Source organism: Manacus candei, unplaced genomic scaffold (genome assembly GCF_025592945.1).
Source record: "Manacus candei isolate 608988 ecotype Guabito, Panama unplaced genomic scaffold, ASM2559294v1 h1tg000061l, whole genome shotgun sequence".
Lineage (NCBI taxonomy): Eukaryota > Metazoa > Chordata > Aves > Passeriformes > Pipridae > Manacus > Manacus candei.
In genome coordinates, this window is record NW_026138109.1 from 1,251,549 (window position 1) to 1,279,254 (window position 27,706).

Sequence of the window (27,706 nt, forward strand, 5' to 3'; positions counted from 1 at the left end):
ATCTTTGTTTATAATGGTTCACAAAAGTCAAATAAGCTGTTTGGCTAGTAGGCCTCAGCTGTTGGGCAGCTATGACAAACTGTTTTAAGAGATATATATTAATTTATGTTTGTAGTACAAGACACTTAGAGACAGTCAAATGTTCACAAATGGAATGCGACATACAGAGGGTCACTTTTCAGAACTGTATGCTCTCTCCAGTTGTTCTGGATGAGGATGGGACAAATGTAGCTAATATTATTGTGTATGATTTTACTTCACACTTGATTTGTGAACTTTGCCTTGTCTCAGCCACCTTACTCTTCAACTTCCTTTCTGACATCAGGCTTTTGTCCTCAATTCCCCTTTGAACCGTTGCCATTCCGCAGTTATCACATACCTTAGCTACTCTCCATTATGCCACACACCTTAATCACATCACTTGACCAGTCTGTTCACATTGTTCTTTTGCTGACATATTTCCAACTTCCTTTTCACACACCCTTGAGGGAAACAACCCCCATGATATTTCAATACATTTTTGACTCCAGAGTTACATGCCACCTTAGATGCAAGAACATAATTTGAGTTTTCAAGTGCTGTAACATTAGCAGCCTGAAGATACACTCTGTCAGACCATGCGTCATGATCCTAAGGGCATTAATAGGTGTTAATGGCCAGGACCTCACACCGGACTTCCATGATCCCAGCCTTTGGCCCTGGAGTTCCATTTAAAAGCTCACCTCGGGTCTTCAGCCCTTGCCTAAGTGACATCATTAGTGCACCCACCTGCAGGCCTGGCTCTGGCTCTTATCCTCGTTAGTAAGGGCACTGTCCTTGCTGTGGTCACCTTCAGCTCCCAGCTTGCCTTACCTGCAGGAGCAGACAGCCCTTGCTGACACTTTGCTGACAGCTCCCTGACACTTTGCTACATTAATTCCTATCAAATACAGATTTTTTTCCCAGTGTATATAATATTGCAAGGTGCACTTGTTTTTCAGCCTCATTACTTTGCAACCAAAGCAAAGGACTTAATTTCTATGTAGTCTATAGATGACTAATTTTAAATCTTACTTTAAAAACATACTAACTACACAGGTTTTTAGTTGTGGGTGCCAGTGTGGTTAAATACCTTGTACAATATACATCTGTCTTGAGATGAAAACAAATAGTTGGCTGAAATGTAAGCAACCCATGTAAGTGCTTCCAACAGAAGTTTTAAAAAAAATTATCACACCAAAACTTTAACTTCTACTCTACATACAAGTGCAAGCAACAACTACATGGCACCAGCTAAAAAAAAAAAGTCCTTTCTTTTGCATAGTGTATCTGCATCTGCAATCTTAGGACAACAATTTTTTAAATTGTCGAAGGACAAATTATTTTGTGTTACAAGAGTAATATAATGAAACTACCAAGTTACATAAATTAAGTCTACTTTCAAAGAAACTTGAGTGCCCTGTTTTTCAATAATAACTTTTCTTTCCATTTACCATTATTTATTAATGTAAACACATCTTACAAGCATTTTTGAGAACTCACCTTTGAGAATTAAAATAACCTCATTAGCTATGCTATTTGTGTGTTCCCTTGTATTCTTACCTATACACTGATCCTCTCCTCCACTAGTACTATTCTTTCTTTCTTTTAATACTCTTACTATCTAAGCACCTGTTAGCTCTCTGAAAGGAGACTGCTAGTCTTGGTATTACTCACCCTTTTTTAAAGTGGAGTAAACCCTTAAGGCAACACTGGTGTTTCAAATGTAAACGTTATTCTTGAATTCCAGTTCAGACAACAACATTCAGATTATTTCTCTCTCTCTCTGGTAGGCACAAACACTGACATATGACAAAACATCACTGCTGCAGAATTTTCCTTCCTATAAGTTACACAGCACATACAAATACTCTTCGAGTGCGTGACAGAACAATCAGAGCTACTGCATGAGGAGCTTTCTTGTTTTTTTCCTTTGAAACTACTGAAAGATACAGAAAAGATGAAAAATTAAACAGCCATCCTCTGCAGCAAAATTTTAGTCTGGACTTCAAGACAAATAGCATTGCTAACATTTAGTAGAAGATTGCTTCAATAGACCTATTACAAATAACATTATCAGAAGTATTCACATATAGAATAAATTCATAAAAGACAGGTCTTCAAATATCTTATAAAAAATACATGAAATCTGATTTTAAAAAAACCTGAATAGGACCTGTTTATGAAATCTTTCATGTTAATACTCCAAAAATAAGCAGCTGCAAGAGTTGTTTGCCCACACACATTCTGGAGCTGCCTACAGTCTGTCTGACTGAGTCAAAAGTTAATTTACTTTCTCAACATCATCCATGGGTCAAGGGAAGATTCACACAGAAACTACTGCAGTTAAGAAGTGGCTAATGACAAAACGGTACCTAAATACACTGTTACACTGCTAGGAGAGAACAACTACACTTTGTAAGTCAGGCAGAAATAACACCATTCATTTCTTAGGAAATATGGAAATACACATTATAAAGAAGGCAATGTTAACTGTTCATCTTGCCTCTTGCTAGCTTAGCAGTATCTTTTATGACAAATAATAAAGGATGTGATCTTAAGACAGTTTGGAGATATACTTTTTAACATGTTCATAATGAAATGCTTACAAAATAATTTTAAAAGCTTATCCAAATCCAGTGTATCGCCATGAGGACAAAAACATGGGTAAAACATATAAAACGTTAAGCTCTTAAGGATTATACAAATTACTGAAATTATTAGCATAAAATAAGACTTTGTTTTAAACTTGTTTTTTCTTAAAAACTATTTGGGAGCAGGTTCATGCTTCCCCGCTAACTATATAAGCCTCTCAGTAATTCAGTCTCTTAAAACAGTAATTTTCATCAAATACAGATGAGTTAAACCCGGTGAACAGTATATATTAAACCTCCATCACTAAAGCAAATTTTATTATTTTGCTAACATAGACTTGAAATTCTATCTATTGACAGCTGGTATTTGAATTCCCCTTCCCCATGTATTCACGTGACATTTCACAATCTTACTATTAAATTATTTATTCGACAAAAAATGTGCTTCAACTCACTGCAACAAGTTCTACAAGTATATTTCTCAAACTTCAAGATATCAAATATTTGGCATCAGGAAATACCAACATGAAAGCCTTTTCCATAAAGAATGTTTGGTGGATTGTCTTGAAAACAAAGTGTCATTTTCAAACGCAGTATCAGAATCTATTTTAAACAGTTTAGTCCCTGAAGGAAAGTATTATGTCCTTCTGTTTTAGGATACTATTGGCAACAAACTTCACCACTACTCTCCATAGCTTTTTTGGGGTTTTGTTTGTTTTTTGTTTTTGTTTTGTTTTGGGGTTTTATTTGTATCTCCACTCCCCTTCAAGTCTTCAAAGGAGAATGAAGATTATTAGGTTCTCAAATCAGTATATTTTTGAAAAAAATTGTTATCGCATGTAATAATGCCTTTTTAAAGGTATGCCAAACTTTAGGTAAGCAACCTACAGTTCTGAGCCCACAATGACTAGTTGCCGCAGAGCTGGTTAGAAGAACTTACAGTTGTTTTAGTGGAGAAGCAAGCCCATTGCTTGTTATCTTTCAACACAAATATACCTTAAATATCTGTCTGTTTGTCTCTGTTAAACCTTCACTTGCTGAAAACCGTAACTCCTCTCTCTTCAGGTTTCTAATCCCAAAAGTAAAGGAACTGAATGTAATTAAAATAAGGCACTCAAAGTTATATGTCCAGTAACTAACAGCAATTTAAGAAGCTTTATCAGGAACATCTTGCTGTCATGATGCCTGCTCCACTTACTTCTCTATAATTACATTAGAAAAACGGCAATCTCCAGAACAATGCACCTCTTCCTTGCCCCCATTCTCAATCTTCGGCTGTCCCATCCTTTTCCCTTTCTGCCCCTCTTACTTGCACAGCTTTCCACCTGTCCTCTTCAACACAGAGACCAATACTGAAAGTACTTCAACTTTCACAAACACTACAGGAATCCCACACAGCTTTAAGAACTAGAATGATCTTGATCTGAGCTCACTACTAAAGTACGATACATAGTATTTCACTTTTTCATTGTGACAGAATTCACATTGACAGCAACATCCTATTGCTCCCACATTCCATTACATCCAACATTCTTGTGACTTCATGGGGGCCTTCCAAAGCTTGTTTTTTCTATTTCAAAGGAGCACTCCTACACCCCGCTTCCTATAATGCCAAACAGAGAAGGTAAAAGCAGGAAATCTAAGATACCTAAGATACCATTCCAGTTCACCAGAGTCACTCTGACATCCTAATAACAGTGAATATCCATGAACAACACAAAAGCCCAGAATAAGACAGTATGTTGTCCTGTTGCAACTATTCAAGTCATGGTAGATTAGCAACTTTGAGATCCTACATAAAGGACTGCAAGAGGGCTCAAATCATCCTACTTGTCAGAAATATCCCCTTCTCTCCCTCAAAGTATGCAAAATTGATAGGGAAAGAGGGCCTTTCTTCACAATAGCCAGACACCAGGTTGTCATCAAAGGACCTGTGACTGCAATACACAACCAATGACGCTGCTTTCAGCCACTGTGAACATGCAAGATTTGGCTCCTAGACTCTCTTTACCACAAAATAACTATTTGAACCATGTGGACAGAGTCAAAGGGAATGGATTTTAAATGAATTAAACACTTAGACATACAAAACACCTACTCCAAAACCACTGCTTGAGGGTGTCTATAAGATCAGACAAACACTCAGTGCTGCCTGGAGTCTTGTTTTGTAAACTGATGCCTGTTAAGTGTACAAACTGCAGTGTATTTCATCTTTTTCTCCGCTTGTCTATGTCCATTTGTCTCTCCACATCTTTCATCTTGAGCCTGCTCCAACTCTCCATTTCACCACAATTCCATGTCCAAAAAACACCCCGGGATTTCATTCCAGATTTCAGTTGTGCTATTGTGTTGTAAGCTAGTGTGATTCACTGTAGCTTCTCTGACATATATTAAAAACAAAACAGACATTCAAGATAAAATGGTAAAATTCCAGCCAAATATGTATTTTAAAAGGTCTTTTTCCCGTGTGAATAACCAAAATGAAACTATCTATAAACACCACTTACACAGCAAAAGCAAGACTGCAAAAAACTTCTTCACCTGGTGTTATCTTCAAATTTTATTCCAAGCACTCTATGCAGATGATACGTCTCACTGGAAATAATTTTAACAACATTCAATTCTACAGAACTATGGTTTTTATTAATGAAAACTGAAACTTCTGATGTGAAACTTCTGAACCTAACATCACCACACACACTCTCATATACTGTGTGGAATAATGTAAGTAAGAGACACGCATTACAGGTGGATGAAGTAATAAGTAATACAACTGCTGCAACATGCTACTTATTCCAAACTTGACAAACATCTCACACTGGCTAGCACTAACACTGGCCAAATTGTGCTTCTATTAACCAGGTTCAGTGAGAGGTTTGTTCATCTTCATAGAGCTCTCTGTACTACGCAGATCTAGCTCTGGAAAGTCTACTAAGCTCTGTTTTAATGCATGACTTGGTAAGGATATGCAACAAAAACCTCAACATTATTTGAGGAAAGGGAAAAAAAAAACAAACCAAACAATAACACGAAAGAGTAAGATAATTATCTTGAAGTAATTTTTTTTTAAATGTTAATAAACATTGTCTCTACTTTTCAGGAAAGGACAAGATAAAAAATTACATTTTTTGCTATGTTTTATAAGTCCTTTATTTTGCCACAAAAATGTCTTCCTCTTTTTTTACTGCAGGGGTAGCTTGCTTAAATAGACATTAACTGAAAACTGAGACTTATATGGCATTCCAGGTTTCCTCAGTTTCTTGAGTATGAATTGAATAACAGGCTTTGTACTACATAAGTGTCCATAATTACTTGCTTTCATAACCTCAGGTATCTATTTATGATAAACTAATAAAACATTTGCTATTATACTCAGAGTCTTTAAACAGAATTACAAGAGGAAGGTAACACATTTCAGAGAACCATCTGAAAAATGACATGAAAAATCCATTATCATGAAACGTAGAGAGCATGTTGTCAGGTATTACACCTGCATACACAAAATATTCTGCTTCTGGAACAGAAATTAAGATCTCCATATTCTGACTGCAGATATAAAGGGCTTTATATTGTGATATAAAGGGCTTCTCTGACATACTGGTGGTTTTGAAAGAAACATCTGATTCCCAGGACAGCAGAAATTTGTTTGAAGTTTCTTTTCCCAGCTTCACCTGTCTGTATTTTCTAATACAAGAAAACACTGCAGTTTTTAGATCAAACTCCAGAGAGCGTGTTCAACATAATTGCAAGCTCCTGAAACCTTGACAGATCTTAGAACATGAAAGTTTAAAAATGTGACTTAAGCTAAGGATGCACTTCTGCTTTCTGAATGAGCTCAAGCCAGGTGCTGATGTCTACTTGGCTCACCACCAGATAAAATGAGGGGCTCAGTAACCACTGCACAACTGATTTAAAACAGGCACTCAGAACTTCATAAAAATACAAGGAAAGTTGCTGCACATTCTCTTAACTTTGGACCGAACACTTATTCCCACGTTGTGTTACCAGTCACCAGTTTATGATCAGCAGGCAGCTTGGGCATGCATATGTTAAAGTGCTTAAACACGTACTGAAAAATCAGTATTAGAAGATGTCATAAAATTTCTAAGAACCAAATATTGCTCATGAATATCAGAATGGAATTTCTCTTGTAACTCTTGAAAAGTGATCTTGGGAATTCTTTTCAAAATCAGAGGGAAGATATATTATTATTTAATTGAAGTTCTGAAAACTGGAGAAGTATGAGAAGTTTCACATGCAAAAATCAGAAAAAAAAAAACCCACTGCAAATAAAACTATATCTTGAAGGTTTAAAATTTAATCCTACAATGTTCAAACAATAAGCTATATTCCCCTCATAACCTAATTTAGGCAAATAACATGCAACTGTAACTTAACAAAGTTTTACCAACCAAACCTTACTCTGAATCTAAGTAAACAAAAGCAAACTGTTGAAGCGATGTAAGAATCATTCAAATGCCCTCACAGTTGACAATTCCAGCATCTTCTTCAGTCGTGTCCTAAGAACAGCAACTATTTTTATTGTTAGTAATTCTAATGCCTTCATTTACTTTATTTTCTTTAAGACTTACATCTAGCATACTGGTATAGCACATTCTTTCTACAGTTTGACAAATACATAGATTACTCCAATAATAAATTAGACAGACAAATACTTTAAATATACTCTGAAACAAAGAAGCTACTTGTACCAAAGTGTATCTGTCAAAATACTTTTCTGAAAGGAAACCAGTATTTCAGGATCCATATATCCAATTGCAAGATATGCTGCAAACCACTAGCTTTTGGACACTTGCTGATCATTATAACTGGAAAATAAGTAGTTTGTAGAGTAAGATTCAACTGTGTGAGGTTGGGAGATGTGAGACACTAAAGTTGTAAATGGGACTTATAAACTGCCAAACTTTGAGGCATCTATTTGTACACTGAAATTTATCTAGATTTCTGGTAAAATACAAGCGATTACATGCTCCCTAAGAAAGGTTATGCTATCTAACAAAGGAAAACAAACCCAACGTTGGCTTACAAGAAGTAAGACAAAGCACAAAAGCTTGTGCTTTCTCCCATGCACTTCCATCTAATTTTATTACCTCACTGTGAGTAAAGGAAGACATCTTGAATTTATAATGTAGAGCACTAAATCCTTTTCTGTAATTATGTACGCTGATTCTCACTCCCAAGGAGGGAGACTACAGAAGCTGGTTGAGAATTCTTTTCATACAAAACAGTAATGGACAAGAGGAAAGATGTTAAGTTTCACGTCTACTTAATCAAGAAAATAATTACTTTACAAAAATTATGCAATGACTGACAGCCGCCACCATTCCTTCATAGTGCCAAAACTGTGAAATAGTTTTTTCTCAATCCACAGAAAACTTTATTCTCCCTCTTCCAATAAGCAGTGACTGCAAAGCTGTGTAAAACTTGAAGTAAGACAAACTCATAATGTTGTTCTCTCCCGCTTCTCCAAGAAACCCCCTGATTCATGGTAAGGCCACTCTCCTATGGAATGTGAAGCATAAGTTCCAGTCCCTCTCAGGCCTGGAGTATTTTCAACATCCTTCTTCCTAAAAGCACTGAGGGACACTAATTCTTCTACTCCCTCTGTGACAGGGAAGGAACCTAAGGTACTGTTTCAAAAAAGAAATCCCTACTTAGGAGTTCCTACCTCACATTTCCATGCTGTTCATACCCACCCCTGCTACACCCTACTATCTTTTCTGAAATAACTACTTCAACACAGAGTGGTAAAACTTTAAAACAAACAAACAGAATTATTTTTAACCTGAATCACTTGACTGACCCAATTTACCACATGGCACAGGCAGCAGTTCTGTCAAAACCACAGAGATGGGCAGAAACAGGCAGTCCAACACAAACAGCAAGTTTCTGCATTAGCATAGAGGAATTACAAAATTCATACTCACAGATTCGAGAGCATATTTAGGAGACTGAGACCTAACTTTCAATGCCATAAAATAGGTGCCATTTTAAAAAGGAGAAGCTAGAAGGAATTAATGGGACAATGAGAGCACAAAAATGTCAAAAAATAATATGGTTATACTTTTTTTTTCTCTATGTGTGCATATATAGCTTTCTCTGTGTTTATATATACACACACATACATACATGTATAAAGACCCCCACAGATTTAAATAAAATTACTGAAACTAACTTGTGTAGAGACCCGAGTAGCACTGAAAAGTAAACCCTCCAAATCACAGTTAATGGCATTGAACTACTTTATTTCTCACTGCCTGAAGGGAGTCTTACAGAAGTCTAAGTCCTGTGAGATGCACAGCAGGAAACATATGCATGCATCTTCGACTGCACGATAGGTCATGTACTGGCCTTTTAACACACACCTCTGCATTAAAGAAACAAACAACAATGAGCCACCAAAACGATACAGCTATTTCCAGCATTATTTTTAGGAGATGAGTGAAGAAACAGCTATGCACCCCCATAAAAAGGTAACGTATTTGGAGCAGGGGGTAAAGAGGAAAGGCTACAGGGTAGAGAACAGGACAGTGAGGTGCAAATCTCGGAGAAGGGCGGCTGTCGAGGGGAGGCTCCTCGGCAATGAGGCCCTGTCACCTGCTCTCGACCTCCGGGCGCCGCAAGGACACTGGGCGGGCGGTCACCGATAGACAGGCGGCAAGGACACTCACGGCCAGACCCAGACACGCAGAGCCAGACACGGACAGACACGTAGGAGGACTCTGCCCCTCGCCCGCCCGGCCGCCCCCCGCCCGCGGCCCGGCCCTGCGCAGCCCCCCCGACCCGGCACGGCGCGGCGCAGCCCCAGGCCGGGGACGGGCTCCTCCGGCCCCCGCGGGTACTGGGGCGCCGCAGTGCCTGCCATGTGGGCGGCGGGGCGGCCGCGTTGCCGTTACCTGGGCGGCGGCGGGCGGGCCGCGGCCGCACCGCTCCAGGCGAGGAGGCGCCTCAGGGCCGATGACATTGAGAGAGACGGCGCCATGACGCTGAGCAGAGCCGCTGCGAGACGGCGGCGCCGCAGGGACAAACCTCCTCCGCCCCGGCAGGAAACGCGAAGGCGAGGCCGGAAAGAGGCGGTGGGAGGGGCGAACGGGGAAGGGGACGGGGACAGGGACTGGGAGACATGGAGAGAGGGCTGGGCAGAAGCAGGAGCGAGAAGGGCTGCTGGCACGGAGGGAGGGCAGACCTGATACCCTGAGCCCCTGGGAGGAGCCGTTCACGTGTTTTGGGCACAGACCCCGCTTTTCCTCAGCCACACGTTTGTGAGGACCTTTGGTTGTGACATCATCCTCTTTATGGGTACACACTGAAAGATGGGAAATTTAGGTTAGGCGGGGAGGGGAGTATTTCTCACCCCATTCTTTCCCATTATTTTTCACAGACAAAATGGTGCACTCTGTACAAAGACATGGAAGCACTGGTACATTACCTTGCACCTGTTTTTAACATACTTCTTAGTCTCTAACATACTGTGATACTTTTAGGAGCTCTGTTCTGTTTTGAAAACAATTCTGGCCTTATTTCCTTTATTCAAGCAAGGAAGGCTAGCAACACCCCATGTCTCTTAGAGTTGTATTTTTAATACATTAACCATTATGTGTTCTGTTCATGGCTGGGCTTCGTGAACAAAGGTTCGGGAAAGGCTCTATCCACATTTGTTACAGGCACGCTGGTGGCTAAAGAGGCCAATACGAGATAGACATGTCCGATTGCAAAAGGCACAGCAGAAGGACTCCTTAGGTGGTGTGTTCTGCAAAACATGGTTCTTTCTGCATTGTCTTTTCTCCTCAAGAGTGATCCTGCGTGCGTTCTCGAAGGAAGCAGCAGCGTTATAAATGGTGTGTCTCCAGACCTCCCGATTGGAGGCCAGAGTAGACCAGTTATGGTGATCAATATGGCCAAGGCTGAGATGTTGTTTCAGGGAGTCCTTGTATCTTCTCTTTGGGGCTCCTCTCTTGCGGCAGCCGGTGGCAAGTTCACCATAAAGCAAGATCTTAGGGAGGCAGTGGTCCTTCATCCTTGAGATGTGCCCTGCCCAACACAACTGTGTTCTCAGCAACATGGCCTCAATGGTTGTGACTGCTGCTTGTTCTAGAACAGATGTATTGGTCACATAATCTGTCCAGTGGATGTTTAGTATTGTACGGAGACAGTGTTGATGGAAGCGTTCTAGGAGTCGCAGGTGGTGGCGGTAGATGACCCATGATTTGGAACCATATAAAAGAGTAGACAGCATTAACCATGAACAGCAAGTAAATAACAGTACTTAGGCCCTGGAAGAATTACAGTGCTGTGGACATGGTTAAAGAAGAGAGGTTACTATAAATCAAGAATCAAGTATGATTATGTTCAGTGCCAAAAGCTCAAATGAAGTTTCCAAAAACACATGATGTTACAGTAGGATCTGCAACATTGTGAAGTACTGAAAAGGTTTCGGTTCTGGGGGTGAAAAAAGATGGTATCCCCAAAATTACTCTAATTCTCTTTATCTTAAAAATCTGATGACATTTTCAAAAAAAGCCTAGATACATTTTTGGCTTCAATTTTACTGAAAAACTGAAAAAATATTTAGAAGTTTGTTAAAGAAAGGATAAAAAGTGATGTCATTCCAACTGGAGGAAAACCCTGTTGGTTTTGACTAACTGTTTATGTGTTCCTCCAGGAGAAGCAAGTCTTGCACTCAGTTTTGACAGAACGGTTTGACAGGGTCAGATACAAAAATTCTGCACAAGCAAGTAAATTCAGTATTTTCGTGCCCTAAATAAAGGGAAATGGAAAAATAGTTCTAATGAAATGCTAAACAAACTTTCAGCAAATGTCTTTGACAGTATCAAATCAACAGAGCATTAGTTTCCAATGAGAACAAACAAACAACAGCCTTGTATTATGTAATTCTAGTGAAATGCCAGACCTAGAGCCATTACTTCATAGTCTTTTTATTAGGTAACTGCAAGTCATCCTATTCAAACTTTCCCCTCTATATATGTAATTTTCTATGCTTTCTTCCCATTTAATATTTCTGAATTATGGGAAAATGAAAGTATATACTTCTTTTCCCTTTCAAAACAACAACAATGCTGCAGAAAAAAAAAGAAAAGGGAAAAATCTTTCTGGACAGCATAATAGGGAGACCCAATAATGACAGTGATTTACAAATTTGGTGGGTTTTACAGACAGGACCATTTAACATTAATTTTTCAATCATTAGTGAATATGTTCAAAGACAGCTGTAGTAAGACAGACAACAGGAGTAATCTTGTAGCAATGATGAATTGAAATGGCTTATATGGGATTGGGGTGTCTTTTGTTAAGTGCAGGTGGCAAATGCTCCAAACTTTTGAACTTACCAGTTTTTCTCCAGGGAGTTTGAGAGAAACAGTTGAAAAACTGTTTCCCAAAGTTTTCTGTGATTTTTTTTTTGAGCTGTATCGGTTATCAGATGCATGTTATCTGACACTAGAACTTCAGTCACATGCAGATAAGACATAGTGAGAATATCTGCATCTCACAAAATCCATTATTTTTTCTCTCTTGTCTAAAGCCTTTGTCCAATAGGTGACTGATGACAGTATTCACACCAACTCAGATTTACTAATCTAATCCAAACTTTTCTCTTTTGTGGTGCTTTAGCAAGGAGAAATTTCTGGAAGCAGAGGAACAGTTTATAGCTGTTCAAAGGCACCAGTTGCTTAGTGAAGCTCATTGCCCTTGAGGGCTCCATTGTAAACAGAGGTAAATTGTCTGTGTCTTTCTGCTTTGTATCAGCTGGCAGGTTATCGTAGCTCAGTTGAAGATCTTTTGGGTAGATCCAGCTTTCTGTCTGTCTTCCATTGTCAGAGATGGTGTCAGTGGTTTGGGCAGCACGTGAAGGCTCCTATATTTCACATGATCCGGTTCTTTGAACTTCTACTCTCCCTGCTACCTCTTCTCTGGGTGGGGGAAGCATAGAGGTAGCCCACGGCAGCTGGAATTTGAGGATGCCACCTTATTAACTGAATGTGTTAAAGGAGGGTGCCAAATTCAGGAGCTGCCTTTGGCAGCAGAGACGGGATGGTCCTGTGCTAGATCACAGCTTATGGGCTCGAGTATGTGCAAGTGAATGTGCTGCTAATTGCTAGCACAGTCCCTGGAACCGCTTTGACCCTGACCAATTAGCACCATCCCGAACAATGTCTGAGCACAGTCTGGGAACAAGCGTGAGCCTGGGACTGTTCCTAATAAGCCGTGTGGATGAGGCCATTCTGGGTTTTAGGTTGTTTTTTTTGGAGTAGGGAAGAAGAGGAGAAAGACTTTAGCTCCACGGATGTGCGCGGTGCCACGTAAACTGAGCTGCATCAGGGATATACAAAAGGATCCTTATGGTGTTTGTTTACTAATTTAAAAGTAACCGTAGCATTTGTTGTTGAAGTATTATTGTATAGTAGTCACAAAATCATGAGAGACTATTACGAGGCAAATAACCATAGCTCTCCAGGGACAGCATTTGTGACAATTCCAAGCACACAGTTTACCGTGAAATTAATATGCACCAACAGTCCCTTGCAGTCTGGTGCCTGAGAAAGGGAGAGACATGAATTTTTCTGTCTCCCACTACTTCCAGGAGTTAATAAGAAGACCTGTAAAATACTCCTGCATAGGCCGAATGTATACTGTTTTATCTGATTGGCTTAAATTTGTGTAAATGTATTCACCCATATAATACAACACCTTTTTTAATCATCATGTCTTAGGTTAAACTAATGAATTTGTGTGCACAGCAGTTTTAGAAAATGAAGTGTTAAATGCCATATTCCCCAAAATAATTCAATGCATCAATTTTTGGGGTGACTGCAGAAGTATCATTCCAAGTCAATACTTTCACAAAGGCTTAAACTTTTCATTCATAATTCTGGCTGCAAGCTGATCTTCTGTCACTGATATACTGTGAAACACTGTCCCTCAAGACTGAAATAGTTCATGTGCCAACACTTATTGTGCTGTACAGTATGCTCACAGTTCCTATTGTCTCACTCTATGAGAAAATTTATTAGCTTAACTATGCAGAGTTAGAATCATAGTCTTTCTTCAGATATGTGAGAATTAGAGAAGAAAATTTAACCTTTTACTTTTTTCCTGCAGGACTGAAGTTGCATAGCTTTACTCCATGCCCAAGCAAATCAGTTCTGGTACAAATAAATTCATAGTCTCAAATGAACTACAGTTAACAATGAAAAGCAGAACTTGAGAGCTATTCCTTAATGTATTGTTGCTTTGAATTAGTTTGTTTTCTTCTGGGTGGCATAGAGGAACTATGTAGGAAACAATAGCATCACTCTCAATGATCTCAACAGTCTAATGCGGTGAAGAACTGGTAGAAAAGGGATACAACATACAAGAGAGTTGATTATACTGGCTATAGCTGTATGTATTCCCAGTTCCATTTTGCTTGTTGGTTACATTGATTTTACATACAGAAACTATAATTTCAGCGTTGAATATCTCTCAGGTTCTGACTGTTCGGACATTCGAGCATGACAACTTTGCATACACTAAGTAATTCACATTAAATAACTCTCATATGACGGAAATTTAGTTTTTAAAATACTGTGTTTGGGTTTGAAAATTTTATTTTGAAAAGTTTATCTTTGTAAAGGGCTTCCTCTGTAAGTAGTGATTCTTTTGGCTTCATTCTGTTTAAAATAATTTATTTTAATGATGAAATATCAGCTGCACTTATGCTTGCAGGTTTTTTTTTTTAGTATTTGCAGTGGAACAGAGACCTATGTAGTCCTTTGCAAACCTTACCATGCTTTAGGAGTCAGGGTAAATTTAATCACAGAATTTTCCTCAAATGTAAGTTTCTGCATTAAAAGATGAGTTAGCATAAGAACATAATGTTTTGGGATTTTAGTATTTATTTACATTCTCTAAATGGCAGGCAGGTTGGTAAGGTAGCTGAAGGTATTCTCAAAGTCTGTTTGATTGCGTATGAGATGTAAAGTGCAGTTGGAGCTGTCTGGATTTAATTTCCACCCCTCGCCCCCCCTTTGGTACGGGGGAAGAAAATATCTCAGCTCATACAGGAGAAAAAAATTAAAACCAGGCATAGTCAGCCCCATTGTAAGCTTCACATGCAATCAAACGCCCTCACAGGGAAACTCCCCTTCCTGGCTGCATTACTGCCACTGGTGAAACACAATTTAAAAAAAAAAAATCACTTTTTATACTCACTGCTTTCAAGTTAGACATTGACATGTGAACCAAAATCTTCTTTTTAACTATTGCCCGGGAGGCCACCAAAGAATCCCAGCTGACCCCCTGCCATCAGAGTGAGTGATGGTCGGCTGCTGGTGTTGCAGCTCACTTCCCCCAGGCTGCCACCCTGAGAGATCCCACCGTCTACCGTTGGTGTGAGTGACATTAGCCCACTGGGCTTTGAAAACACTTTTCAGGTCGGTCACTGTGGAGAGAGAGCTTCCTCCACATACACCATCAGGGTGAGTGACGTCAGGCCACTGGGATTTAAAATACAGACCCTCAGGCTTGCTAAGCTGACACTGCTGAGAAAACTGCTTTTATTGTTGTACATCAGCAGGGACCTCTTTTTCTTTTTTAGCATTGTTTACTTAGAAGCCAGCCTCCCTGTTCCCCGACTCCCACCCCAGACAATTATTAACATCTGTAGGGTAATTTCTATGTCTTCTTTCTCTCTTTTTTGGAAAAAAAAAAACACAAACCAAATCTGGAGGTAAAGCAGATTGTAGTCTTTGAATTTTTACAGCCATCTGCTTTCTCATACGATTTTTGAAAGATCCTAGGTTGTTCTTAGTGGAAGAGTCTTAGAATAATAAAAGGACAACAGTTCTTAGAGATTCTAGTCCTTTAAGCTGTCCAGGTCAGACACTCCTTGATTGATAATGATAGACATTCTTCTTTCTTAGCTTTTCCTGAGGTTCCTGGAAAATTAAGATTTCAGGAAATGTTTCCCTCCAGTGTTGACAGAGTAAGACTTCAGCTGGTCCTTGGCCTTACAGTTTGTGCTGCAAAAAGTAAAAGACTTCTCTGTCACCAACCATTATAGAAGTCTATAACAGACATTTTGCGTAGTTTTTGAATCCTAAATTCAAATGATGAGATTTTAGGAGCTTTGTGAAATAATGCATGGTAGTTAGGATAAAAAAACCAAACACCTAAACTAGTTAAAATGGAATAAAAGAATTTAAAATCACCATTCTGTAATATTGCTGAAAACACTATATTATATAATAGGATGTAGTGCAGTAGAAGTACCAGTTCTCTGAACTCTATTTCCCTTTCATTCAAAATTAAGAAATTTTTCTTGATATATCACTAAAAAGTAGTGATTTATTTATATCTATGGAATAGGTATTCTCTATATGCATACTGTAGTTCTGTATTCTATCTAGTTTTGTATCTGTTTATACTCTATATATCCCATATATCTATAAGATTTACATTTATAGGTAAAGAATCCTAATTCCTTATAAAACAGGAATCATCTGTAAGTTAAAATAAACATACACATTTAAAAATTTATGAAAATAAATTCCGAGAAACGTTGCTTGGTTAATTATTAATTTATTTAAACGTATAGAATTGTCTTGAAACCAACATTTTTTGTGTGATTTGTGACTTTATTTTCTTTTCTTTGCTCTGTGCAATTTGAAGCTCTTCTCTCACTGATCTGAATTTCATTTGGATTCATAAACTCATTCTGTAGTCAGTTTTCATAAGAGGCAGTGTGCAGAGTACCACTGCTCTTTACGAGAAATTTTATCACTTCAAATTTTATCACTTCTCTTATCCGTCCATTTTTTGAATGGCATCAGCTACAGGTACATACTGAATGACTCCAGTTTCATTGAAGGAAGAGGCTTCTTAATTTTTTGAGAGAGATTAGCAGGAAATTATTGAAAGTATGTAATAAAAATGTATGTTAATGAAGCAACAGTGTAATCCCGTAAAATATATTTGAAAAGAATTTGCTTTAGCCTTATGAAAACTGAAATATAGAACAGAAATATATTAACAGTGCAATGCTAGATCAGGCTGAGGTCCTTTCATGTTAGCATGAAAGCATAGTTCTACTACAAGATGCTTCTGAGGACACTGGAGGCAAGGATGACATTCAGTCTTCCACACCGAAGTTCTTATCTGAAGTAATATTCTTGAACATTAAAGTTTCTCCTACTCAAAAGAGTACTTTCAACATTTGAATGAGCTTGATAATACTCTGTAGTAGTGAAAACCACAAGCTGGTTAGATGTCGTGTGGGATTTTTTAAACTATTGTCCTAAGTCTTGAATAAGCCCCACCTCTCTTTTCTATAGACAAGACTTTTAAGGCCAAATGCTTGTTTCCACACCATACAAACTGAAGCAAGGATTGGACCCCAGAGGTCTGCAGTTCAGAACCACAGACAAGATTGGGGATCAAGCTGCTGTGCCATAAAGTTTGCAAGATATTTTAAAGAGTGCTCTTTCTTTTTCTTCTGGGTGCAGCAATCTGTATATGATTTGCTCTTGTGCGCCTGTTTTCTTGGCCAGACTGAAAAAAGCACTACTGCTAACTGTCTTTGTGCTGTTCTCAGGAGTTCACATGTGGCTCCAAGCATGCTGGTGTGTAGGCTTTCATGCTACTACCATATCCCAACCAGCTCCCCTGTCTAACATCATCTGGGAAAGGGCATTATATATTCAGTGCTGTGCAGCTTTGGGATCCCCCTGCCATGGAAATCCCCAGGTCAAAAGACTGAGCATGCTATCTATACCTTGTGTGAGGGTAGATGCATTTGTCACATACCTAACATTGAAAATCAGTCTGTTCAGAAATGAGAACTTTAAATTTTGATTGTGACCATCACTATGTTAACTGCACCAGGAATGTTGATTTTGGTGATACAATTAGTTTCTGCAAAAAGCATTGTGACGCCAGGAAAAGAATATGATTTCTGTAAAGCAGTTGGTGGAATTCCTTAAGGATTAATGATTCTGTTTCCATGGAAGTAAGTTAGCGAAATATATATTGGCAGAATATTTTCTAGAAAGAATATTTAGAAAATGTCCAGAAAAATATTCCAGAGAATATGCTAAAGAAAGTGCTGATTTTACTCAGTACACTGGAGAAGGAACAGTATACCCTCCCTAAAATAATCCCCAGTCAGGTGATGTACTGTAGGAATTTTTTTTTTTTTTGATACAGCTGTTTGGCAATGGTAGCTTTACCTTGCCCACCACAATTTGACCAAATGTGCTATTATTTTTATGAATTAAGGCACCTGATTGCTTATGACAATATTTCTCTCTTTTCTTGTCTAAGTGGCTTTGTGTAAACTCTTTTTGACTGCTTAAATCACAGTGACACCAGTGATGCAAATAATTTTTCTGCTTGCTATGATACTATACCCTGTGTAAAACTAATCACAAAAAAATGAAGTTCTGAAAAAGATTGCCTGCTTGCATAGATTTGTTCTAAAGACCTGAGCTCTGTTTTGTCGCTAGTAGTGTATACAGTTAATTACAAGTTTATCATTCTGGTAGTCATGCGATTTCTATTGCATACCACATTTTGTCTTGACAAGTCTGAACAGTGCTATAAATTAGTAATTTCACTAATTTGCATCACCTAATTAAATAATATTAGGACTACAAATGCCACAAAATTTCTACTTAGAAGAAATAGTTATGGTCTTGGTTTTGAAGAGTATAGCTTGATGTGTTACCTAGTCAAACACTAGCGTCTTAAAGTGAAATGATAAAATTTTTGTAGGCCTGTTTAAACATCTGGTGAGAATGGGATTTTGCCACTAAAAGGCTTAGCATATTAGTACGTTTGCCGCTATCAGCCACTCAGCTGCAGGACAGGCTACTGTCATACTGAGGTACAGATGACTTACATCCAACAGGAAAGTGGCAAAGCAAAAGTGACATTAATTGCCTGTCAAATGAAAATGAACTATTATTTTGCAATAAATAATTTAAATTCAAACAATCCCCTAAGCATATAATTGTAATAGAAAATAGTTTATGTAGTCCTTTTTTAATTTGGGGTCACTTTTTATTCCATTTTCTGTGACATTTTCTTGACTAAATTGTTGTGGTTTTAATTTAATATCAGATTTGGTTTTCACTGAAGATAGTTGTATTGCAACACAAGGAAAAACCACAGAAATAAATTCGTATTTCATCTGAAACAAATCTTTTACACAAATGAGTCTTTTCCGCCCCACAGTTCATTGTTCCTGGTGAGTTTAATTTTAACCAATAAAAATAGAAAAGTCATTCATACTTTTGCCTTGATTAAATTGAAGAGGATCTAGCTCATCCTTGTGTTGTGAAAGCAAGGCTCTTTCATAAAAACGGCTGTAGGATCATTACTTTTTCTCTTCCTGATCTAAAGTGAACCAGCTAAGTGTTCGGTAGATTAACTGGCTTGTGAAATTACCTCATCTGGGTCCTTTTCTAATTTTATGTATTTATTTATTATTCCTTTCCTTGCCTTTCTTCCCACATTTTTTTTCTGGCCTCTAAGCCTTACATTAGCAATTACCTTTCTTTGAATGTTTCTTTTTAAAAATTCATTTCAGAAAAATTATCTCATTCCATGAAGAAAGTGGAAACAAGTTTAAATGAGAGAGATTTCATCAAAAATACTTGTGATCCCTGTTTTCTGTGTATTTTTCATGTCAATTTTGAAAGTGTAATTGAAAAAAACCCTTCTTTTAGGCTACTTTTCTCATATATTTTCCATTTTACACCATTGAGGTGCAGTGGAAAAACAGACAGAAAACTAATACTGCGATTTAAGTTAATTTCCCCCTCCCCCCCAAATCTCATAAACAACAGGCTAAATACTACTATGTTCTCATATTTCTTTCTTTGTACTTGCCATGTGAGATAGTGGAGACCCATCCTCTTTCTCATTTTCTATTTTCTTCATAAGAAGTGAAGGGTAGTAATATTACAAGAGGGTAATAAATTCCTTGTACACATGTACATGCCAGTGATCACAGAAATTGTGACTAAAATGACAGATACAATAAGTCTTCTTCAGAGTCTTTTGTTAGTTCAGATTTAGGTCACAAAGTGTATTTTCCAGGCTGTCATTCTAAGAGGAGCTAGTCTGATAACATAAATGTTGTATTAGCTTTTTCAGAATATTGGATTTGTAGCAGCATTGAATTTAGAGTTTTCAGAACTTTTGCAGTGTTCCTAACAATCCACATTAAGACATAAAAACTAATTTTTAAACAGTTTCCTGCTCAAATCCTCTGCCCATGTTTCCATATGGTTTCATTTTAATGCCTGTGAATCCATACTTCTATTATTGCTTGCCCCCTTTTACTGGAATTCACTGGAGGAAAGTGCTATTAGGGTTTTCCTCTTGCAGAAGAGGATAGTTGTTCTGAAAAGAGAGCACAAGATGAAATAAAAGAGTACATTTATGGACAAAATGGACATAATAATAGAGGTTTGCCAATGAATCTTTGTGGTCTAGAGAGGATCACTGGCATTCTCATTGAGAACAAAGGGTCTCACAAAAAAAATTAGGACATTAGCAACATTTTCTAGGAGGATAAATTTCATCTTATGTCTCATATCTCTGATGAATCTTAGAAATGGCCAAAGAATTTATTCGCAAAGAGTATTTTTTGTTAAGGTTTGTAACAACTGTATAAGTAGTATCTGACAGATTCAGACAATTTAAAGGGAATTCTTTAGGTCCATGTTTAGATACTTGATGTATTGCTAATTGATAATACCATATTCAAAACCAAATGCATTTTGAGCAGATTTTAAGGCAAAAAACTTTATAATATTGACTCATATGTGTTTAAAACCCAGGTCTAATTTTAATATTGATGTTATGTAGAGTCCTTCATGCATTCAATTGAGATATTCATAGCCCTAAAGAAATATGGAATTTGTAATACGCTTCACTGAATTGAGGCCTTCAATTCCAATGACCTCTAAAAACCACCCTCAAACAACTAGCAAAGAATTAAAAAAAAAGAAAAGTATAACTTCCTGAGGAAGCTTTAAATAAAGCTTGTTATATTTTTCTTCTTGGATAAAAACAAATGCAAACTTATGGAGTGACTTGAAATATCCCCTTAATTGAAAAACTTGAAATTTGCACTTCAGAAGACAACTAGAATCCTGAAGTACAGTAAACATAGAGAAGGAATTTTCCCTTTTACTAGTTTTCTGTCTTTAAGAGCACAAGTGACAGTGTTGAAACTTGTTTTTACTTGTTTTTGAATTTCAGTTTCTAGGCATATTTCTTGAAAAATGTCCAAGTTATGAAGTCCATACACAACATTCACAATTTCTGTAGTTTTATAATGAGCAATGTTTGATTTGCCAACAGAAAAATTATATATCCAGCAAAACTCCAGTATTTTCAACACTGATATTAAAATTTGTTTAAACATTACTGGTTTGCTACAGGGACTTTCAGGTAAGCCTATATAAATTACTTTGAATTTTGCATAGAATAATTATCTTTATGACCTTCTGCTTTACTAAATCCTTCAGTCTTTATGGTCTCCTTACAAAGGCAAAGCCCATGTTTCTTTCCTATATTCATTCTGGTTTGACTGTTGTCTCTTCAGGTTAAAAACTTTCTATCACAACCTGGATTTCTGTATTCAAACTCTTTTCATGAATGCTTTAAAGGTTTTGCAATGATAGCTTCTCAACATGAATAACTGGAACAAGAAAATAAATTTTAATAGGAAGTTGTTGAATGCAGGTTATTGTGCTTCTAAATCATATTTCTAGAAATAGTGGCAAGGTGTGTTGTTCTTTTTAACCAAGAATATATAGGATCTGAAAGGGATCTTTCAGCAACTCTATCTCCTCCTATTTTAGGCAACATATAACCTTCCGTCTTAAGATGATCTGGGCTAATTTTGCCCCATTGCTCCTTATAGAAATCTGTTTGAGAGCTTCAGTGCTCTTTCTATCCTGTTGTAGATTTGTGTTTGACTTGACATTCGTTCATATCACACTGTTGTCTTGTATCATTTTTAGTTGTTCCTCAGTCTGGAATCTTATTCTTCTTTCTCTTGTAACTAGGGAATGAATCATTGTCATACAGTTATTTCTAGGTTGTATCTGCGTCTTGATCCCCCCATGTATCCTAATGCTTGCTATCAACATGTGTATACTTGGATTTTGTTTCAAGCTAAAGTTGACAAATATATTAAACAATATGTTTAAGAAACACTCTAGTGGGATACTTCATTTCTCAGGACTACTTGTGATTATCTAATTTTTCCTCTTCTTAGCCTTTTTTTTTTTTCTTTTTGCCTGTCTTATCATTCTTCTAGTAATCCCCACCACTTTCTTCTAGCATAACTAAAACTTTCCTTTATGGTGTCATAACATAATTTTTGCTGATGCCCAAGTGGATTATCTCCATTCCATTTTTTTATGTGAAACTATATTGGGTTTTTTAAAATAGATGCAATGCTATGTCTGATCAGAGGTTGTCATTGCAGATATTAATCTTATCTATAGGGCAGCCTTATGGAACCTGAAGCTTTTCCTTCCAGGTCTTTAAGACCAAGAATTACAAACTAGAGTTTTCCCAGAATGGCATTTGTTTCTGCTGTTTGCTATGTCAACCAGCTGAAATATGTATGTCAGAAATTAAAGTTTGCTTACTAATGGAAAAATACAGCATTGGAATGTCTAAAACTGTAAGTATCAGTGAAAGTTTAAATACTTTCATGCAAGAATAAGCTCCAAACTCAGACTTCCTAGGAAATGTTTTTATTGGAAATTGATTCTAGCCTAGTCCAATTTTCTTCTTGTTTTTGTATTATTCATTCGCTTTTTGACAACTCACCAAGTCATGCTATTTTCTGGCATAGGTCATCTTCCTTTTTATAGCAAAAGTAGGTGGAGAGGAGTCAGTAGAAAGTAATCACAAAAGGTTCTTTATATTTCCATATTATCCTACCTAAATATTTTCAGCATCCTGGGCAGCTGATGTCCGTATCACCAGATCCTAATGATAGGTTTCCAGAATTAGAATACAATTACCATGTAACCTGTCCAAAGATTACTTGAAGACCTCTTGCAAGCTTCTACAGCAACTAAAATCCTATAAGTTTATGGATTATGACTGCAAAATAGTACAAAAAATGGTCCCTGGTAAATAGCAGGATAGTTGTAGTAATCATTCAGAACTTCCATCTATTTAGTCTTAATTTTTATGTATTTTTTTTTGCATATGTGTTACATTTTATCTTTTTTAAAGGGCATAATTTCTAGGGATGTATGTGATTTCCCTAGTAAAGCACTAATTGACTGTATCTTGTAAGTGTGTACAAGCAGTCTAGATATCTTGATGGAAGTAGAGATGATGTAAAAAAAGGCAACTGGGCCACAAATTTGCATGTCAGCAGGAAAACAGAACAGTGTTTTCTTTCTCTATGCATAGACCAAGTAAGTGAGATAAAAATTTAACTTTCAGATGATAACAAGATCATTTCTTGACAGATGTCTTTAGTTGCAGTTAGGTCTGATGAATTAATTACTGAATCTTAGCAGATCGCCCTGCTAAAATTAGCCTTAGAAGTGCAACAGTCACTATTTTGTAGTTTTCTTGTGCCTTTCTCACTGCTTACCTTTAAGTTGCTAAAGTCTGGATTTCACTTTTACCAAGACTGATAGTCCACATCCTTTGCACTAGAAGTCTGTGTTAAAATCATAAAAGTACTGGTGGCTATCTGAGACTCTCGAACTGTTCTGCCCAAGACAGAATGCTCTTCCAATAAAAAAATTAGAGAGCTCATCTTATTGTAAGGGGAAAAAAATGGATCTTCAGAAGAACACCAGACTTCGCACACACAAAAGTAGTACAGCTCTTACAATTGTAGGAGTATTACTGCACTGAGCTCCTGGGCTAACCTGGATGCTCAAATCAGGTGCAGATTTCTCCAGCTGGCATTGACGTGGAGGCTCAGAAGCTGTAGTGTCACTACTTTCTGCTCTGGTTTTTTTTCACCTTAGTGAATCAACTAGTACTGGCTAACTAAGCCTGTAAAATCCTAATGCAGTTATCATACTGCTCTGAAATATGAAGGTAATAGCCTTGACTCTGCTTAGGCACCTCCAGAAAACTAGAACAGTTTTTCTCCATGAGGATGCTACAAGCAGATATCTTTTAATTAATTCCCTGTAAAATCACCTTTCTGGAACTAAAAAGAATAAAAAAGGCACATAAGCATCTGTGATTTAACTCCTCTTATTTACTTCCTAGGACTAGCAGTCCATCTGGCTATTTTAATATGACTTATTGTCATGCATTCTTTTTTCTTTTTTTTTTCTGTCTTTTTGCTAATGTATTTTGATATTTGCTTTAACCTTGAAAAAATTCTGTGATCCTTTCTAAAGCAGAACTTCATGATTTGTTTTTTTTCAGTAGGTTAGATAACTTGTTCTCATGCAGACAGATTAGTGACATAGAAGAAAGGAAATGTGAATTATCTGCCCACGTCCCATAGTTTAGATAACATCTCAGACTGAGCTGTGCACCTGGGATATTCCTAGTAATACCAAGAACCCATGAGGTGTGTCCAATAGCACTTAATTCCTTCTTATTCCTTACTTTAATCTGCCTAGCTATGTTTGTATAGACAGTAGCTCTTTAAGAATGAAATTATTCTATGCAATTTTTTACTGAGAGTGTCTTTGCTCTTGGAGTAATGTGTTGATTCCATGCACCATTGACACTGTATTATGTAGTTCATTACTCAGACAGAATTGCCTAATAAGAGGAGCATAAGACAAGATGATTTGCATAGCTAAGTTGAACTTCAGAGTTTGCATTTCTGAGCAGGAGAAAACGCCAAGATTCCATAAGGCAACTACTTATTCCAAATCTGGCATTTCTCCTATTCAGAAAAACAGATTGTGAAGTTCACTCAAGTTACTGAAATCAATCCATTTTTTCCCCGAGTATTTTAATAATATGCCCATTTTCTGTTACTAGTGTCTGGCTTGTACACTATTTGCATATTAAGATATTAATTGAGTATATTCACTTAAATTCTTTCCTGATTCTCCAAGAAAAATCTCAGTGAAATATTTAAAGGAATAAGGAACATAGACAGGTTGATACATGCATGCCTTCACAGGAGAATTAAGATGAGTATCGTGCACAGCTCATTTGTGGCTTTGTCTTATGTCATTCCATCACTTGCAAGTTATACAAGTAATTTCTAGAACCATATAAATAAGGTCTTTCACACAGACACTGTGTAAACCTGACTTGAAGGTTGTGTCTGTATTAATGAATAAAATGGACTAAGGATTATTCTTTGTTCCTGAAGCTAACTGGGATGGCAAGCCCTGTGTCCATATGGCTAGCTCTTTTGCCCTCCTGACTGTATTCTTGTTGGGTATGATCTTGGCCTGTGTGAATCCTTGAAATACAACTTTGAATTGTGAAAGAGAGGTAGCTGCCCTGAGCCAAAACTATGCCAGGAACCTTGATAACCATTTCATGCTACTCTCACACACCCATACTGTGACTCTGCTGAGCTTATCAAGTACAGTGTTATCAGAAAAATTTATTGTATCCCTACCTATCTTAGGTTACTATCCAGGATCCCTTTCTAGCTCTGTAGCTTAAGCCCCAGCTCAGCTCTCTGTACTGCACTCAGTAGCTTAGGGATACTTGCCTTCACAGAAGGGCTGGAAGGGCAAAAATCACCTCCTTCCCCAGCCTAGATTTACTTTTTGGCAGCAGTGCTGCTTTATAACCTGGGGAGAGGAAAAAATTACTGTAATGGTGAATCTGTGAAACCTTCCTCATGAGCAACAGTTACACACCCTCTACTTTGTTGAGCCACTTGTTCCCCCATTGGAGGCTTTAAACAAAGATATCATCTGTAATCTGCAGGTTTTATGAAACTCAAGGAAGCTTTGAGGATTCAGAGCACATTACAGTGTAGCCAATCTGCCTTAGACAGACAGCAGATAAAGTAATTGTATGTGCAAGTAATGATATTCATTTGGTTTCAATATCCAAATAGTTTGTGCAAGCATTTTTCCCTAAGTTGTTGAAAAACTGACTTTAAATAGTTTGCTTTTCATTAGAAAAGATTAAAATTTCACAGTGACAGACAAATTCAACTCTTCTTCTTCTGGGGATCGCATATGTCAAAATATTATGGTTTTTTTTTTCTTTTATTTATCATCATCAGAACATAGAGTGAGAACATAGGGTCTGGGCTTGATACATGCTCTTGAATATTTTACAAGACTATAATAAAAGATTATTTGATATGCTCTTGTATGATTTGCAACTGCAGTGAAAAACAGCCGTTAAAACTTTATAAGCAGCTGTGGCTACTTGTTCCTGAGAAAAATCAAATTCTAAATGACAACTTGGTTTCTGTTGTTCTTCAGAAGATAGTGTATTTAAGTCTGGTCTATACTTACCACCTTAATACATTTTAGTGACACGATTATGTTTGCTAGCAGCATGATTTTTAAAATTTTTTTCAATATAAATCTTCCTCACACTACCTTTCCATAGATGTAGATATGATGACATTCTTGCTGAAGATGTGCCTCTTGCATCACTGCCAGAAGGAAGATATACCTTTAAAACAAGTTTAAGCCAAAATTACCATTTCTAGATGAGGAGAATGATTGGCCTATGTGGGACTAATAAAAGGAGGTGTTCTTAAATGCGGATAAGACTTGAGTTTCATAGACACAGAATGCTTCTGAATAAATAAAGTCCTCTCTGCTTGGCAGCAGCCTTGCCAACCCTTTTGATTTTACCATAGTTTTCAATACTCGTTTTTGTTTTGTTTGTTACAATCCTCAGGTTTTTTCATGAAATTATCACTTAGAAGTCTGTGCTTCATAGTAGCCTATATTTCTAGTATTCATACTTGTAGAGAAAAAGCTTGCAAGTGGTCTCACAGTCCACAGTTCTAATACAGCAAATGGAAGGATCTGAAATGTGTAGTATTTTAAAATATGGTAAGCTTTAAATAAATTTCCTTCTTTCTGAGACCTCCCCTTTTCATTTTTTTAATAATTACTTCTGTAAATTTTATTTGTCTCAGTTGATTTGAAATGTTTGTATCTCATGTACCAAAATGTTTGGGCAAAAATTTAAAAAATGTGATTTTTAATAGGGTTGTGTACATTAGAAGAGCATGTTTTTCAGATTCAGGGACTTCTGCTTAAAACTGTAGTTGTTTTCTCTTTGGAAACTGGTTACAGTAGGTACATTTGTCTTTTTTAGATGTGTTTTGTGAACTAAAACTTGGGAGTTGAACTCTGTGCTGAGTACCAGTTATTAACATTAACAAGTATATTTGGAACAAATTTCATGATACCCCAGAAGATACCCCACAATTTTGTTAAAATAAACAGTGTCCGTGAGCCTCCTCAGATGTAGTATCAAGAAGGGGTTTTCTGCCTGTTTGTGACTGTACACATCTGTTAATTCAGAGATCTAAATGTGAAATCCAGCACTCAGGGACACCAGGTGGATATCTGATACTCTCTGAGGAACCTGGGCTTCATAAACCATTCTGTGGATTATTCACAGCCATGCATTTTTGCCGGCTTGTGACATAAAAAATATGGATGAAATATTTGTATCAATAATTAATCCTGGTATAAATCAATACAAATTACTAATAAATGAGAAACAGAGACATGTTGCTGCCAAAAATCAGCTGTTAATGCCTCTTTACTTACTGAAATAGTATGCTGCATATCACAAATGTTCTATTAAAAACTACAAAATATTTCTCTAGGTGAAAGTCGGGAATATTCTCCAGCTCTACTGTGAAAGCTGCAGTCACAGTACAGAATAATTTTAGATTGGAATAAATGTTCACAGAGCATGAGAAATAAGGAGATGCAACTCTTTACGTCTACATTTCATGATTTTTCAGAAATACTTACATGACCTAGGAGCCTAAGGGCTCAATTCACTTGTCTACTCATAGGGATCTCGTTCTATTTAAAACTTATTAGTGTATCACAAGCTTCCTTTTGAGGTGTAAGAAATTACACTGGAGCTATGGA

At 37.3% G+C, this 27,706-nt stretch overlaps 1 protein-coding gene across 1 annotated transcript in view; it reads right to left on the reverse strand.

Annotated features, from left to right (window-relative positions):
* Positions 1-9,696, reverse strand: part of NDUFS4 (NADH:ubiquinone oxidoreductase subunit S4) — a 47,199-nt gene extending 37,503 nt beyond the window's left edge. The window contains exon 1 of the mRNA XM_051804831.1: positions 9,530-9,696. Within this exon, the coding sequence (XP_051660791.1) occupies positions 9,530-9,615 (86 nt within the window). The 5' untranslated portion in view covers positions 9,616-9,696. The remainder of the gene's footprint in view (positions 1-9,529) is intronic.
* Between the last annotated feature and the right edge of the window lie 18,010 nt (positions 9,697-27,706).